Below are 14462 nucleotides of genomic sequence, written 5' to 3'. Positions count from 1 at the left end.
TAGCCCCAGGCTCACGTGGACTTCCAGTCCAGCACCAACAGGTTTCATCTGAACCTCCTTGCTTTGAATTTCTCCCTCTTTCTTTCTTTCTTTTCTTTCCTCTAAGTTTATGTATTTATTTTGAGAGAAAGCATGAGCTGGGGAGGGTCAGAGACAGAGGGAGAGAGAGAATCCCAAGCAGGCTCCGCACTGACAATGTGGAGCCCGATGTGGGGTTCAAATCCACGAACCGTGAGATCATCATCACCTGAGCCGAAACCAACATCAGACGCTCGGCCTGACTGAGCCAGCCAGATGCGCCTCCCTCTTTCTGACAGTAAGAGACCTGCTGCCTTCACCTGCAGTGCGCGTTCTTATACCCTGCACGTGTCAAGCACCCTCCCACCTGCCCCTGCCCGGCCCCCACCAGGCTGCCTGTTTCTCTGGCACACACCAAGTTCAAGTTCCCTCAGGGGTGAGTGTTGCTTCCCTCACCTGTCACTTGGGGTCTTCCCGAGGCAGGGCGGAAAGCACCCGCAAAGAGGCCTGCTTGCTTTAAATGTGATCGGAGGAGGGCAGAGACTGCTTCAGAGGGAGCAACCTATCCGCCCAGTGAGCTCACAGAGGGGCACGAGTGTGCCCCCCGTGCAGTCACTCTTGGACGCCAGTGACCCTGCCACGTGTGCCAGGGCTCTGGCTCATCACACAGGCCACACCTCTTCATTGTGCCCTGACCATGTCGCAGGAAAAGGGAGTTTCTTGAAGCCACGAACAGAGAGCACGTCTGTTTTGGTGGAGATGGGGCCCGTGAGCCCCTCCCTGTGAGCACACCTCCCTGCTGCCTTGGGCTCCTTCTGTCCCCAGTCCTTGGTTGCCATTACACGCGTGGCTTGCTTTGCCTGTGTGTCGTCCGCTCGCTGCAGCATTCAGTGTGATTTCTTGTGCGTCTGCTCGGTGGGCCGGGTGCGAGGCCCGGTGCCGCGATGCTAGGTGACGGCGATCATCCGCGCCTGTGCCCCTGCTGGTCGTCCTCGGCTAGCGGCAAGGGTCGCATGCTGCCACCGTTGCTCTACACAGAGCAAAGAGATAGAGATTGATCGGGGGCCACAGTGGAAGCATTGCAAAGCCAGCTATAAGGGCTTTTAAGAATTACCTCAATTGTCAACTTCGTCTTCGTTTTTCCTTAATGTTTGTAAATTGCCAGTCGTCTTATGAATGATACTGAGCTTTGGGAATGTGTTTGAGTATTTCCCTTCTAAAAAGAAACATCTGGCAGCTTGTCTTCCCCCGCATCTGGGGTGTCTGAATCTCGGGAGGGTGGTTTTTATGACCTCTCTCTTACGGGAGCGACCCCAGCTCCACTAACACAGGCTCTTGGAAGCCTGGCGGACTCAACTCCTTCATACCAGCTAGCAGCGAGAGTTTTTTAATCCTGTTTTTGCCCAAGGAGAGCAGTTTGGCTCACCCACGTGCAGACAGCAGAAAGAAGGCTTTCCTGCTCCGTTCAGAATTCTGATTTTATGCCTAAAAGTTTGCTCTGGTAAGGCATTTTTGGTGTTCCAGTGTAGAGTTGGTCGGTTTTTAGTGTATCCACAGAGTTAAACAGCCATCGCCATAATTAAATTAATTTTAGGTCATTCCATCACCCCGAAAAGAAACCCCGACCCCATCAGCAGTCACTCATCACCCCCTCCCCCAGCCCCTGGCAACCAAGAATCCACTTTCTGTCTCCGTGGATTTGCCTGTTCTGGACGATTCATATAAATAGAATCACACGCTGTGTGACCTTCTAAGACCTCTTTCCATTTGTTTGTCTTTACTTTCTTCCAATGATGTTTTGTAGTTTTCATTTGTTAAGTTTATTCCCACGTATTATTCTCTTTGGTGCTGTTGTAAATGGAATTGTTTCCTCAACTTTGTTTTTGGATTATTCGTTGCTAGCGCATAGATTCACGCAACTGATTTTTGTGTATTGATCTTGTTCCCTGCAACTTGACAAGGGTTTCTTCTGATGAGTTGGACCTTAGCACAAAAGCAAGGCTGCCTCCGGTGGCCCCGAATGCTGTCATCCCTGTGCTGCCCCAGGGACAGACCTTCATGCTGATCCTTCCTGTCAAGCACGTCAGACCGTCCCCCCTCCCCACCCCTTAGGAGACAGGCCAAGTCCACAGCACGCACAGATTAAGGGATTTGTATGGACCAGTGGCCCAGCTGAAATCAGGCTTTGAGCCATCGCCCTGCTTCCTTCCCCTTCCTTCTCCTGGGCCTTCCAGTGTTCTCAGGAAGCGACGAGGTGAAGTTCTCCAGACACATCTGGAAAGAGAGCGAGCCTGCTGTCTGCCACCTTTGATCTTTCACCACAGAAAACGTGTCTCATTTCCCAGACATCTGCTGGTGGCACAGAGGCTTCTCCTGATTACACAGGCATTCTCTGACAAGACAGAGAGACGGGTCTAAGAAAGGGAGACCGGTCCTAGAGACCCTGATTGGGTGACTCCCTGACATTCTCCAGGGCCTGTGAGCCCAGCACAGCTCCTGGCAAGCTGCCGGGTGAGGTGGCCCAGGAATGGACCAGCTGTGCACGCACGGTCACTTTTGTCTCGCACCTTCAACAGCCCCCGGTCTTTCATTGGCAGCACGCGACCTGGAGTCAGCACTCCTGCGACCCCCTGCCTCCTCCTTGTCCAAGCTGCTGCCTTATGACCTTGGTGGTTGGACCGGGCTTCTGCGTTTCTGTTTTAGTTTGGAAACATTTCCCGGGTTCTCCAGGCTCGTGGCCACTGAAGTCCAGGCCACGGTCTTCCCCTGCCCTTGACCGTCTCAGCTTCGCTGCCATCCCCAACCCCTAAGCAGTCCTGCTTTTTACCTTTTGTCTTGTGCTTGTAGAGGAAAAGAGCAGTGGGTTCCGGTTGAAGCCACCAACACTGATCCACGGCCAGGCACCCAGCGCAGGTAGGTGCCCGCCTTTGAGGACAGTAGAGGGCCTTTCTCACACCCTTCCCACCTCTGCGCAGCCTCTGTTTGCGTGGCTGCCTGAGGCAGCCCAGCTGGTGTGCTCCAGGCTCAGCCCGCGCTCCAGGTCTCCTCACTTCCCTGGCGCATGAGCACTGACAAGTCACTCTAAAGAGCCCATCAGATCAGGAGAGATTCTCCCAGCTGGCAGCCCTCTGCCACCCTGAGCGGGGTGGGTGGTGAGGGAGTGGACTTGGCTCGGCGTGGGACGTAGAGGCTCTGTGGCCCGCGTTTGCTCTGTCAGTTCAGGCTGTGTCTCCAGAGCGTCCCAGCCCCAGCGTGCCACAGAGTCACCCCAATCAGCGGAGTGGCCACGAGCCAGTGGCCTGCTGCTGGGGAGCAGGGCCTGGCAGTGGTGCGGAACTGGAAGCATTCTCTTGTGGCTCCTGCCCAATTTGTGTTTGGCAGAAGGGTTTTCTTCAGTGTGGCATTTTGAAAAGCAGGTGCAAGGGTATTTTTATGTGAGCCTGAGCAGAGTCCTAAACCCTGGGGGCCTGTCTGCAGCTCTCTGCTCTGCTTCACCGTCTCTGCTTGGCCCTTTAGCCCAGCACTTGAGGACAGCTGTCCCGTGCTTCCCCCGTAACATTACTGTACTCACCGGATTAATTTCTGTAAGGCCCCCTGAGAGCCGTTGCAGGGGTGTGCGTTTCTGCCCATGAAGACCAAGGGCCCCGGGCAAGCCATCCTCTGTTCTCAGGTCTGCCGAGCCAGAAACCCAAGGAGCAACAGCGGAGTGTGCTTCGCCCGGCAGTGTTGCAGGCCCCGCAGCCGAAGGCACTGTCACAGACCGGTAAGAAACGGCCTGGCACACGGGCTCGCACGGTGGGGTGTAGAGCGTTCCCGAGATGGGCTGGGGGCAGCTGTGTCTCCAGCGAGGGGACTTCAGCCATACGTGTTGAATGCGCTCCGGAACAGAGAGTGCTGGGGAAACGATCCTTTAAATCCTCGGTGAGCTCAGGGAAGACAGAGAGAGATGCCGTCTCTGTGCAGCACTAGGCCACGGTGACAGCCGGGTAAGACGCGCTTTGTGCACGCACTGGCTTCTACAAGCTGGCCCGCTCCCAGGCGTCTGAGATTCAGCCCAGCATGTTTGCAGGCAGAACTCAGCCCCGTGTGTTGGAGAAACTCGTGTCATTTTGGTCACGTGCCAGCCGGAAGACCTAACTCGTCAGCCACGTTCCCACCATCTCCACACGGTGGTGGTTTGCAGTTAACCCTTAATTTATTAATACTAATGAGCTTTTCTTGTCTTCCTCTTGGTCTTTCCCTGTAACTTAAAAATTCCTCATCAGAAGCAATCCAGCATCCCCCGTGAGGGAAATAGTTAATATTTCTGAAGAGTTTCAGTGGGAAGGCTTTTTTACATGATGCTGAAGAATCAGCCAGATTTAAAGCTGTGCGTGTCACATGATCTCAACTATTTCAAGGGCAAAGATGCAGGGAACAAAGATGTTTCTTTTTAATTTTTCTTTTTTAACGTTTATTTATTTTTGAGACAGAGAGAGAGCATGAACGGGGGAGGGTCAGAGAGGGAGACACAGAATCCGAAACAGGCTCCAGGCTCTGAGCTGTCATCACAGAGCCCGACGCAAGGCTCGAACTCACGAACTGTGAGATGATGACCTGAGCCGAAGTCGGATGCTTAACCAGCTGAGCCACCCAGGCGCCCCAACAAAGATGTTTCAAGTAAAACTTATTTTATAAAACTCCTAATTGTTCCTTCAACATGTATTTTTTTTTGTTTTGTTTTGTTTTTTTCCATAATTAGCAGTGTTGTTTCTAAGTATGCTGAAAATTCATACGGTTCTTTGTGGAATAAGCCGTAAGATATTCTCATTCCCGTGAGGTTTTAGTTCTGGGTTTGTTTTTCTGTAAGCATTTGTGATTTTCAGTGGTGACGCCAGATCCTGTTCTTTACAAAGGAGAAGTGACCCTGTTGGTCTAGATGGTGACAGGGGGCGCAAGAAGCCGTGCCGCACTCCTGTGACCCCGCGCTGTCCTTCTCTCCCACAGTCCCCAGCAGCGGCACCAACGGGCTCAGCATCCCGGCAGACTGCACGGGGGCCACGACGGCCACATCGCCCGACACCCCTGCGCAGAGAAGCCCGTCTGATGAGGCGCGCGCGCCTGAGGTGCGTCCGTGCTGGGCGGGGAGCTTCGCCGAGCGAGTGGGCGGTTCCCTGCCCCGAGCAGAGCCAGGGCTGGCCCGCGTGGAGACTTCTGGATTAGCTCGGCAGCGTGTGCACACAGCAGCCACCGATGCCAGTAGTTGCCAGAATGCCGATGATGGTCCGCACGCAGTTCCAGAGTCCCGCCTGCCCAGGCTGAGTGCCGCCCACCCGCGGGTGGCGGGCGGGCCTCTGAGGAGTCCCTGGGGCCAGAGGAACGGCTGTCACTGATGGAGCCTCGTGCCGTTGTACATGAAGAGATGTCTCCCCTCCCTGCTTCCACAGCTGAGCAACCTAGGGATTCGATACACGGCCCCGTGCTAACTGGAGAAATGTGCCTGGGGAGGCAGCTCAGACACCTTTCTTTCTTTTTTGCAACGGAGCCCGGGGTTCTGGGATCGGGCGGGCCGAGGGCGTGTGTGCCCCGTAACGTCGCGCAGCAGCTGCACGATGAGGGTCCGGGACGAAGAGCTTGCACCTGCGGCCGGCAGGGGGCGGCCTTGCGGTCCGGCTGCAGCAGTGCCCGGCCCGCCACACGCTGAGCCGCCCGGCGCGTGTGCTCCCGTGTCCGCGGCAGAGCTGCCGCCCCGGCCTCTACACCCGCCGCCTCCCCCACGCCCCGTCCGGGTGGATGTTAGAGCCCAAGCGGTGAAAAGCATCATCTGCGATTCAGTGTTAGAACGTCCCTCGGCCCCCCGCCTTCCAGCCGCACTTTGCAGGGTTAACATTAGGAACCGTTGCTGCCACCTGCCGCCACTTGGAAACGCAGGGGCCGGGGCAGCAGCCCAGTAAGTCTCCTGCAAGTCTTCTGCGAGCCCGGGGGACCCCGCCAGAAAGACAGCAAGCACGTGAGGCGTGAGAGGGCCCGTTTTGCTCATCGGGGCTAACCTGTCGCCTCTTCTCGGTTGTCTTGTTTGTGCCTCTAGGACAAAGACCCCCAGAAGAATGAGCCTAGCGGGACCGGGGAGGACTGTGAGAAAGCAGAGCGGGCTGTACAGCAGGCGTTTGTGTTCGGACAGAACCTGAGGGACAGAGTCAAGGTGTGTGAGTGCTTGTGCTCGGGTCGGTCCGCCTGGCTCCTCTCTCCCGTCAGAAGGGCGAGGAGGTGCACACGTCCTGTGGCGCCCGGCGTGTCCAGCAGCTTCCTGCTTTACACGCCTTCCACACCGCACCCTCCGCGGTGGGCCCCTTGTTCTCCTGGGAGCAGCGGACAGGGAGGCAGCCGAGCCTGCCCGTCCCTGAGAACCGACGCTTTCGAGGCAAAGGAGGCCGCGTGATCGGTCCTTTCCACATCGCCAGAGAGGCTGCTGTCACCTGCCTCGAGGGCTTCTCTGGGCACAAAGCAGCACTGAGACCGCTTCGCTTCTTCGCTTCATTCTGCGTTGCCGGAGGCCGGTCCTGGGGCGTTGAGCGGCATCCCTGGTCCCTGCCCTCTAGGCGCCAGGCATATACCCCTCCCCCCAGTATGGCAACCAAAAGTGTCCCCCAGTAGTGTCGAGTGTTCCCTGTGGGATTAAGTCACCCCTAACTGAGAAGCATTACCTTATGTTTTTAAGGGAGGGCAGACGGAAAGGTAACTGTTTTCTCTCCCATAGGAGGCAACGGCATCTGTCTCCTCCTGGCTGCCCCAGGGCCTGTTGGTCTAGGGGATTTTGAGTCGGGGGGAGAGCATCTGGCAGTGGCAGGGGACTGGGCTCTGGACCCCGTGTGCTGACGCTCTGGGAGACCAGACTGGGCGGCAGTGCCTGTCCGGCCACAGGGACAGAGTGTCCTTCTGGGCCATTTCCAGCAGCTCATCGGCAGGAGCTCCTTTAGAAGCCTGAGAGACCACACCAGTGGCTATGTCTGGGGACGTTTGTGGTTGTCACGACTAAGGCATAGGTATTACTGCCATCCAGTGGGTGGAGGCGAGGGATGCTGCCCAGCCCCCCACAGGGTCCAGGGCGGCTTCCCCACAGAGGGGTCCCGCCCCGACGTCGAGGATGGTGACAGGGAGAAGCCCTGAAATAAGGAAACCCAAGTCTCTCGGGTGCATAGAGAACTTTGGGTTCTGCCGCCCGCTTTCTGCTTTGGTGCTCACTGCCCAGGAGAAACCCAGATGCCCAGAGGTGAAGAGTAGTGTTGCTGTTGCATGGCTTTATCCAAAATAATGAGTCCCTGGAGGCTGCTCACTCCAGGGAGAAGGAAGCAGGAGAAGGAAGGGCCTGGAGATCCCCTGTGCTGGGGGCAGTGGTCTGGCCTGGGCTGTCAGGTTGAGTCTGTTCCTAGGGTTTAGGGGGATGGCTGCTTGAAATTGGGGCGGGGCTTTCTCTTCTGGAGGCCCGGGGCTCCTGCGATCCGTGGTCTCAGTTAAAATGCCAGCTTCTCAGTGGGGGTGACTTCTGGACACCCCTGAGTCTCTGCTTTCCCGGTCATAGAATGAGGCTGAGAATACCCATCTTTCAGGGGTCCCAGGAGGGTCCCATTCAATGAGCTGTTTAACACAGCTGGCACAGCACTTAGATTAGAGGAGCCCTCAAGAAACGATGCTTTTATTACATTTATAATACACCCCTGAAGGTATCAGATTTGTAAGTCTACTGTGGTCGCGTTACAGAAGCATTGTTGAAAATGCCAACAAGATGCCAGCTTGAGGGTTTGGTTTTTTAACAAAAAAGAAAAAACTCTCTCATGCCTTATGGACTGTGTTTTATATTTTCACCGTTGAAAGCAGAAATGGAGACATTGATTACAGCCCCACTCCTGGTATGTCCACACACACACACACACACACACATACATACACACACGCCCTCACGCCTGTGCACGATAGGATTTGTGTCCTGGAAATGTACCATATGGCCTAAGGGTTGTGCAGACAGGCTGAGCTGTAGAGGCCAGAGCAGGCAGGTCTCCGACTTGTAACTGTGCCTCTCTGTTTCCCAGTTGATACACGAGAACACTGAAGTGGCTGACATGGAGAATGCCGGACATCCCAGTTCAGAAACGCCGACTGCGACCAACTATTTCCTTCAGTATATCAGCTCCAGGTGTGTGTCTTGGGCCTGTGCCCAGCTGCAAGAGGGGCCTGTGGTCCTCCATCGCCCGTAACTGGGGACCCAGACAGGAGACAGCACCGGGGGCAGGAAGGAGCGGGGGGGCGGATTTTACCAGAATCCTAGACACACACCCCCAGCTTCTCCCTTTATTCCCGCTCTGGGCACGGCTCTGCAGGGGCCAGGGTGCTGTGCTTCGACAGACACACAAGGCAGGATCCAAGTTTTGCTTGGCCCTCAGAGGGATCTCTATCACCCGGATCTCATGCCCAGAGCAGAACCCAGTAGGCCAGTGTCTGCTTTGCCTGTTACCACCAGGTTCCAGCCTGTGGGGACCCTTCCACTGGATCTGAGCTCGCTGCTGGTGAACACTGCTGGTAGCAGTGCTCACTAATGGCCTGGGGGCCCCGTGGGTGTTTCCGAAGGAAAGTGTGTCCCTGCCTGGGAGACAGGCCAGCAGAGCAAATAGAACATGGGCTCGGATGTTGGAGAGGCCTGGCATGAATGGTGGTGACGTCACACTTGGCTGCTTGGACCCTGATTAACAAAGTGCATCAGATGTTGTTTTTAAAATTTTTTTTTAATCTTTACTTATTTTTGAGAGAGGGGGGACAGAGTGGGAGATGGGAAGGAACAAAGTGCATCACGTATGGTTTCTTAAATTTTTTAATCTTTATTTTTGAGAGCGAGAGAAAGGGACAGAGTGGGAGGGTGGGGAGGGACAGAGACAGAGAAGGAGGGAGACATGAATCCGAGGCAGGCTCCAGGCTCCGAGCCGTCAGCACAGAGCCCGATGCAGGGGTCAAGCTCACGAACCACGGGTTCGTGACCTGAGCCGAAGTCAGGCGCTTAACGGACTGAGCCACACGGGCGCCCCAGCATCAGATATTTTTTTAAAGACCCATTTTTTGGGCACTGCAAGCATTTCCCAAATTGGGGTGCACTTACAACTGGGACATCGTAAACTGGATGAAATGTGATGGTGAGGGCAGCTCCGAGGTCATCCCGTGTCACCTGCCAGCAGCCCAGGGGTGGGAGGTGTCACCTCCTTTGTGCAGGCCAGGGGACGGGGCTCACAGAGCTGCAGTGACTCACGGGGGCGGCTGCTGCCAGGGACGGGCGAGTTCCTTCCGGGAAGTGGGTGGCTCCTGGTCTGACCTCTGTGGTCAGCCTCTCGGAGGCGGTGTCCTCATGCACCCCGAGGGTGACGCCCACCTCCAGGGGTCAGGGAAGGTGGCCATGGGGCAAAGGTGCCCACACGAAGTGGATACTTGGAAATGGGAGCGGAGCTGCGAGGGTGTGTTTACCGTCTGGTACAGCCCAGCCTGGAAGCTTGTGAGCCCTACGTGCTGGGCCCGTCCCCCGCAGGGAAGGCTGAACGGGGCCTACACCAGGCTTTCTCACCCATCCCTGCCGTGCCCGTGCGTGTGCAGCCCGCGCCAGTGCCCACCTGCCTGCCTCGCTCCCGTTGGCTGCCCCACACCCACGGCCTGTCTTCTCTTCAGTTTAGACAACTCGACCAACAGTGCCGACACCGCCAGCAACAAATTCGTGTTTGGCCAGAACATGAGCGAGCGCGTGCTGGTGAGTGGCCTTGCGGGGACCGTTCCTCCTGGGGCACCAGGCGAGGGACGTGTGAGCACGGCTGCCACCTCGTCTTCCTGTGAAATGAGGATGTGTTCGGTCGCAGGAGAAAGGCCCAGCTCAGGCTTGGGGGGGCGGGGCGGTGCGCCAGCAGGCTCCTCAGGACCCTGTGTTGGAGCTTCCTGCCTTTCCTCCCTGCCGGCCAGCTCAGCCTTGTCCTAAGACAGGCTTCCCCTCAAGTCAGGGGCCATGCTTCTTCCTGGCCGAGGCCGGCTACGGTGACCACCATCGGACCAGAGTCCTTAGCCACGTGCTTTTGGAGCCACCTCTGGAGCCGAGGGAGTTCAGCTCCCCTCCCAGACCACGAGGCTGCAGCATGGAGGAGGGGGTCTGGTGAGGTGGCCTTGGGCCCCTGCAGTGTCCCACGTGTGTCCTGCACGCACCAGGGCCAAGGCTCTTGGGTGCCTTCAGGCCGCCTCCCCGTCCCAGAAAGCCTGGCCGGCTTGAGATGGGGTTCCAGAATAGTTTACCTGCTTCCTGATTTTTGTTCCCTTTTCTTTCCTTCCCCACCGCATCCATCGTGAGCATGTTTAAGGAGCTGTCTTGTCCCACCTCGTCACTTCCGCCTTTGCCTGTGTCCCCGTTACGTTAAGGAGCCTCCTGCTGCTTTTCTCGAGCATCACTACTGTCCTTTTTCTGTTATAGTGAAATAGTCCAAGCCAAGAGCTGTCTCCTACAGAGATGAGCAGCTCGAGCCAAGGTGACTGTCACCTGGTGGTACACACCTCCCTGACACATCAGGGGAGGCCTCACTTGGGGACCAGAGTGCACGGTTCGCCTACAGCATACAAGGGGACAGGGCAAGCTGCCTGTATCGTGAGGGTACTTTCTGCCAGGTTTTACCCAGTGATGCTCAAGGATCGTTGTGTGGAGATGGGACCCCAGGTTGGAACCCACCCCCTGGGGAGGGGGTTGTCTAGTCTCATCTGCCGGGTCTGGGTGGATCCCCAAAACTGTGAAGGAGAAGCCGTCTGCAGAGCAAAGCCCTCTGCCTGGCAGGAAAAGTGCCGAGAGCTGCCATCCCGGCAGAGAGGTTTCCTGATCCACAGCGGCTGGCCCCCAGGAGCACCCAGACACGCGCCCCGACCCGTATGCTTTCGTGTGCCCTGCAGAGCCCCCCCAAGTTAAATGAAGTCAGTTCAGATGCCAACAGAGAAAACGCAGCTGCTGAATCCGGGTCCGAGTCCTCGTCCCAGGAGGCCACCCCCGAGAAAGGTAGGCTGCAGCCCTGCGGCCTCGTGGGAAGGGTACCGAGGGACAGGGCACCGTCCGTCCAAGCCCCTGCCCGGGAGGGATGGGGGCCCCAGCTCGCTGCAGCGGCGGTAGCCTCACGTGAACTGACCGCTGGACAGAGTCCAAAGCACGGTGTGGTGCTGGTTTTCAGCGAGCAGAGAGGGGACACGGTCGTCCTGAAACCACAAGGTTATGTCCCTGCGTGGTGCCTCTGGGGGAGAGGGTCGTAGAGGTGGTTGTCCCCTTCTTTCTCCTTGCCCTGGGGTGGGGGGCAGGGGGAGTCTCCAGTGCTGTGTGGGAAGAGCCTCACCGTCCTGCCCTGTGCTGGGGAACCGGCAGCGGGAGGTCTGCAGCCGTGCTGGCAGCTGGCTCCTAGGTAGTCGCCCTGCAGGCTCGCAGGGCCAGACCGCCCTGTCTCAGAGGTCCGCTCCGGGTCTGGAGCCGGGACCTTTTGTTTTGTTTTGTCTCCTGTGAGGTACGCACGCACGCAACCCACCCCCCCCACCCCCCCCCCCAGCAAATAAATAGTCAATGTCGTTTAGCCAATAACATTTCAGAGTCCCTGGCCGAGTCGGCAGCCGCCTACACCAAGGCAACAGCCCGGAAGTGTTTGCTGGAAAAAGTGGAAGTCATCACCGGGGAGGAAGCGGAGAGCAACGTGTTACAGGTGCGGTGGGCCTGGTGGGGGGTGTGTGGCTCCTCTGGGCCTCCTGGCCCTTAGGTGGTGGCGTGAGGGGCTGTCAGTAGCCCCCCGCTTCTCGGTGCATCTGACAGGCTGGACAGAGGGACCGGTGCCCTACCCTTTAGGACCTTGCTGGCAGAGCTTCTGAGAGCTTAGCGAGTGCTAAGGGACTTGTAGTCTTGCTTTGGTTTTGAGTAGAAGGATCGGTTTTGAGACATTCTCAATGATTCGGGGCGTTACAGAGACTGTTGTAACAAACACCCGGAATGAACAGCTGGGAACATTTTGTCACACTGGTGCCCCATGTTGTCTTACTAGGGAACGGAGACCACAGATGCAACCCAGCCTCTGTCCCCACCTCTCCCCTGTGCCCGTCTTCCTCTGCGTCCCGAGGCAACATGGCCACTTTAGTGGGCCTCATGCCTTTCGTTCTTGCACGCACATATGTGCGTGTGTCTATGAACTGCATCTGTAGGGCATCAGAGTTTTTAATGTGGGGTTTTAGAATTTTTTTTAATGGTTTTTTTTTTTTTTTTAATTTTTTAATTATTTTTGAGAGAGGGTGCGAGCAGCGGAGAGGCAAAGAGAGACAGGGAGACACAGACTCTGAAGCAGGCTCCAGGCTCTCAGCTGGCAGCACAGAGCCCGACGCGGGGCTCGAACTCACGAACTGCAAGGTCTTGACCTGAGCTGAAGTCGGGCGCTTAACCGACTGAGCCACCCGGGCGCCGGTGTAGGGCTTTTAGAACTACTGCTGTTTCTGCCCACTCAGCATTGTTTTGAAGTCCTACCCGTATAAAGAGAGCAACTTGATAAAGATCTGTTTGTCACACTTCATGTGGAGGGCCAGGCATGGTCTCTGTGGTATATTCCGTTTTTATACATCTATAGCAGCTTTATTGAGACAGAACACATATACTATGAAAGTCACCCTTCTGAAGCATACAGTTCAGTGGTTTTAGTATATTCACATAGTTGTGCAACTGCCACCACTATCAAAATAGAACATTTTTGCCCCCAAAAGAGAAACTTCATATCGGTTAGCAGTCAGCCCTCCCACCCCCTCCCCAGCCCCGGCCCCCACGAGCCCCCTTCCTGTCGGTTGATGGGCCTGTTCTGGACGTTTCACACACGTGGACTCACACCCTGTGTGGCCTCTCGTGTCTGGTTCCCTCCCTGAGCATCGTGTGTTCAGGGTCCGTCCCCGGGGCGGTAGGTGTGGGCACCTCGCTCCTGCTCGTGGCCGAGGGACGTGCCCGTGCCTGGTGGACATTTAGGTTGTCTCTGCTTTTTAGCTGTTACGAACCGTGCTACCGTGAACATGTATACAGGCTCACATGTGAAGATACGTGTCATTTCTCTAAAACCCTGGGCCATGCGGTAGCTCCACCTTTGACATTTTGAAGAACCGTTTTCTGCAGCGGCCATGCCATTTTTCATCCCACCAGCCGCGTGCAAGGCTTCCGGTTTCTCCACACCCTCCCCAGTGCCTGCTGCCACCCTCCTAGCAGGGGTGAAGTGGTACCCCATTGTGGTTTTTATCTTTATTCGCTTAGTGATTTTTTTTTTTTTTTACTTTATTTTTATTCACTGAGAGAAAGAGCATGAGCAGGGGAAGGGGCAGAGAGAGAATCCCAGGCGGGTTCCACGCTGTCTGCACAGAGCCCAACGTGGGGCTCCCATCTCACAAACCGTGACATCCTGAGCTGACAGAATCAAGAGTCGGACGCTTAACCGACTGAGCCACCCAGGTGCCCCGACCTTAGTGATTTTTTTAATGTTTCTCTGAAAATGTAGACTTCATCTTCGCTGGAGAACAGGAAAAAAAAGAAAAACTGGCCAAGGGCTACGTGACCCGCTCCCCCGCCCCCAGGCCATAGTTTGCTGACCTCTGCCTGCTAGTTCACTCGGTAGATTGGAGGCCCTGGGGAGTTTGTCCACACCGGTGTCCACCCCCGCCGGGGCCCTGCTCACCCAGAGGGCTGCCCTGTGTTCCAGATCCAGTGTAAGCTGTTTGTCTTTGACAAGGCCTCGCAGTCGTGGGTGGAAAGAGGCCGGGGGCTGCTCAGACTCAACGACATGGCGTCAACTGACGATGGGACACTACAGTCCCGACTAGGTGAGCCGTGGAGGGGGCCTGGGGTGGTGCAGTGGTCCCCACGCCCAGAAGGGCAAGATCCCAGGGCGGATCCCCACGGGAGAGCCCCTGGCACCCACAACCCGTGGCCCGCAGGCCCAGGCCTGATCCCAAGGCTCTCGCAGCCAGCTCTTCCGCGACTCTCCTCTTTGTGGCTGTGAAAGTAGACAAGAGTACTTAGCAGCTTTCGAACTTGTTTTCTAATAGTAAAAGGGCCGGTTGCTTTATGGTGCAAAAAGGAAAAGGAAATCAAACGGTAACTTCAGTCACCCCGTACGGCTGTTGATCCTCATCACAGACCTTCCTTCCCCCAGCCCGTCCCAAGCGCTCCACCTGCCTCGGAGGTGGGCCCATTGGGCGCAGAGGGCTCGGGGAGTGGACTTGGGGGAGTCTGGTCACTAGGAGCCCAGGACCCCACCCTGCAGCCTCCCTGAGCTGGCCCGAGCTGCTCCGTCTGGTGGGGAGGGATGGGCTGACAGGAAGACAAGCCGTCGCCATGTCCGCAGGGTCAGGGCACATGCGGGGAGGGTGGGCTCTGGTAGAGCCGGCAGGCGGACAGTGGCCTTGGGCCT

General features: G+C 56.7%; 1 protein-coding gene across 9 annotated transcripts in view; it reads left to right on the top strand.

The window, feature by feature from the left end:
* The window catches only part of RANBP3 (RAN binding protein 3), a 55289-nt gene that overhangs the window by 38022 nt on the left and 2805 nt on the right, over positions 1–14462 (top strand). For 5 of the 9 annotated variants that reach the window (XM_045491690.1, XM_045491694.1, XM_045491692.1 and 2 more), the window contains 9 exons: positions 2866–2931; positions 3689–3781; positions 5005–5123; positions 6086–6199; positions 8085–8188; positions 9700–9778; positions 10951–11053; positions 11614–11738; positions 13752–13872. In XM_045491690.1, the coding sequence (XP_045347646.1) occupies positions 2866–2931; positions 3689–3781; positions 5005–5123; positions 6086–6199; positions 8085–8188; positions 9700–9778; positions 10951–11053; positions 11614–11738; positions 13752–13872 (924 nt within the window). The remainder of the gene's footprint in view (positions 1–2865; positions 2932–3688; positions 3782–5004; positions 5124–6085; positions 6200–8084; positions 8189–9699; positions 9779–10950; positions 11054–11613; positions 11739–13751; positions 13873–14462) is intronic. The other 4 variants (XM_045491691.1, XM_045491693.1, XM_045491699.1 and 1 more) reach the window with 1 other exon arrangement.

This window comes from Leopardus geoffroyi, chromosome A2 (genome assembly GCF_018350155.1).
Source record: "Leopardus geoffroyi isolate Oge1 chromosome A2, O.geoffroyi_Oge1_pat1.0, whole genome shotgun sequence".
NCBI lineage: Eukaryota > Metazoa > Chordata > Mammalia > Carnivora > Felidae > Leopardus > Leopardus geoffroyi.
Note: the sequence above shows the minus strand (reverse complement) of the source record. Positions and strands in the feature narration are given on the sequence as shown.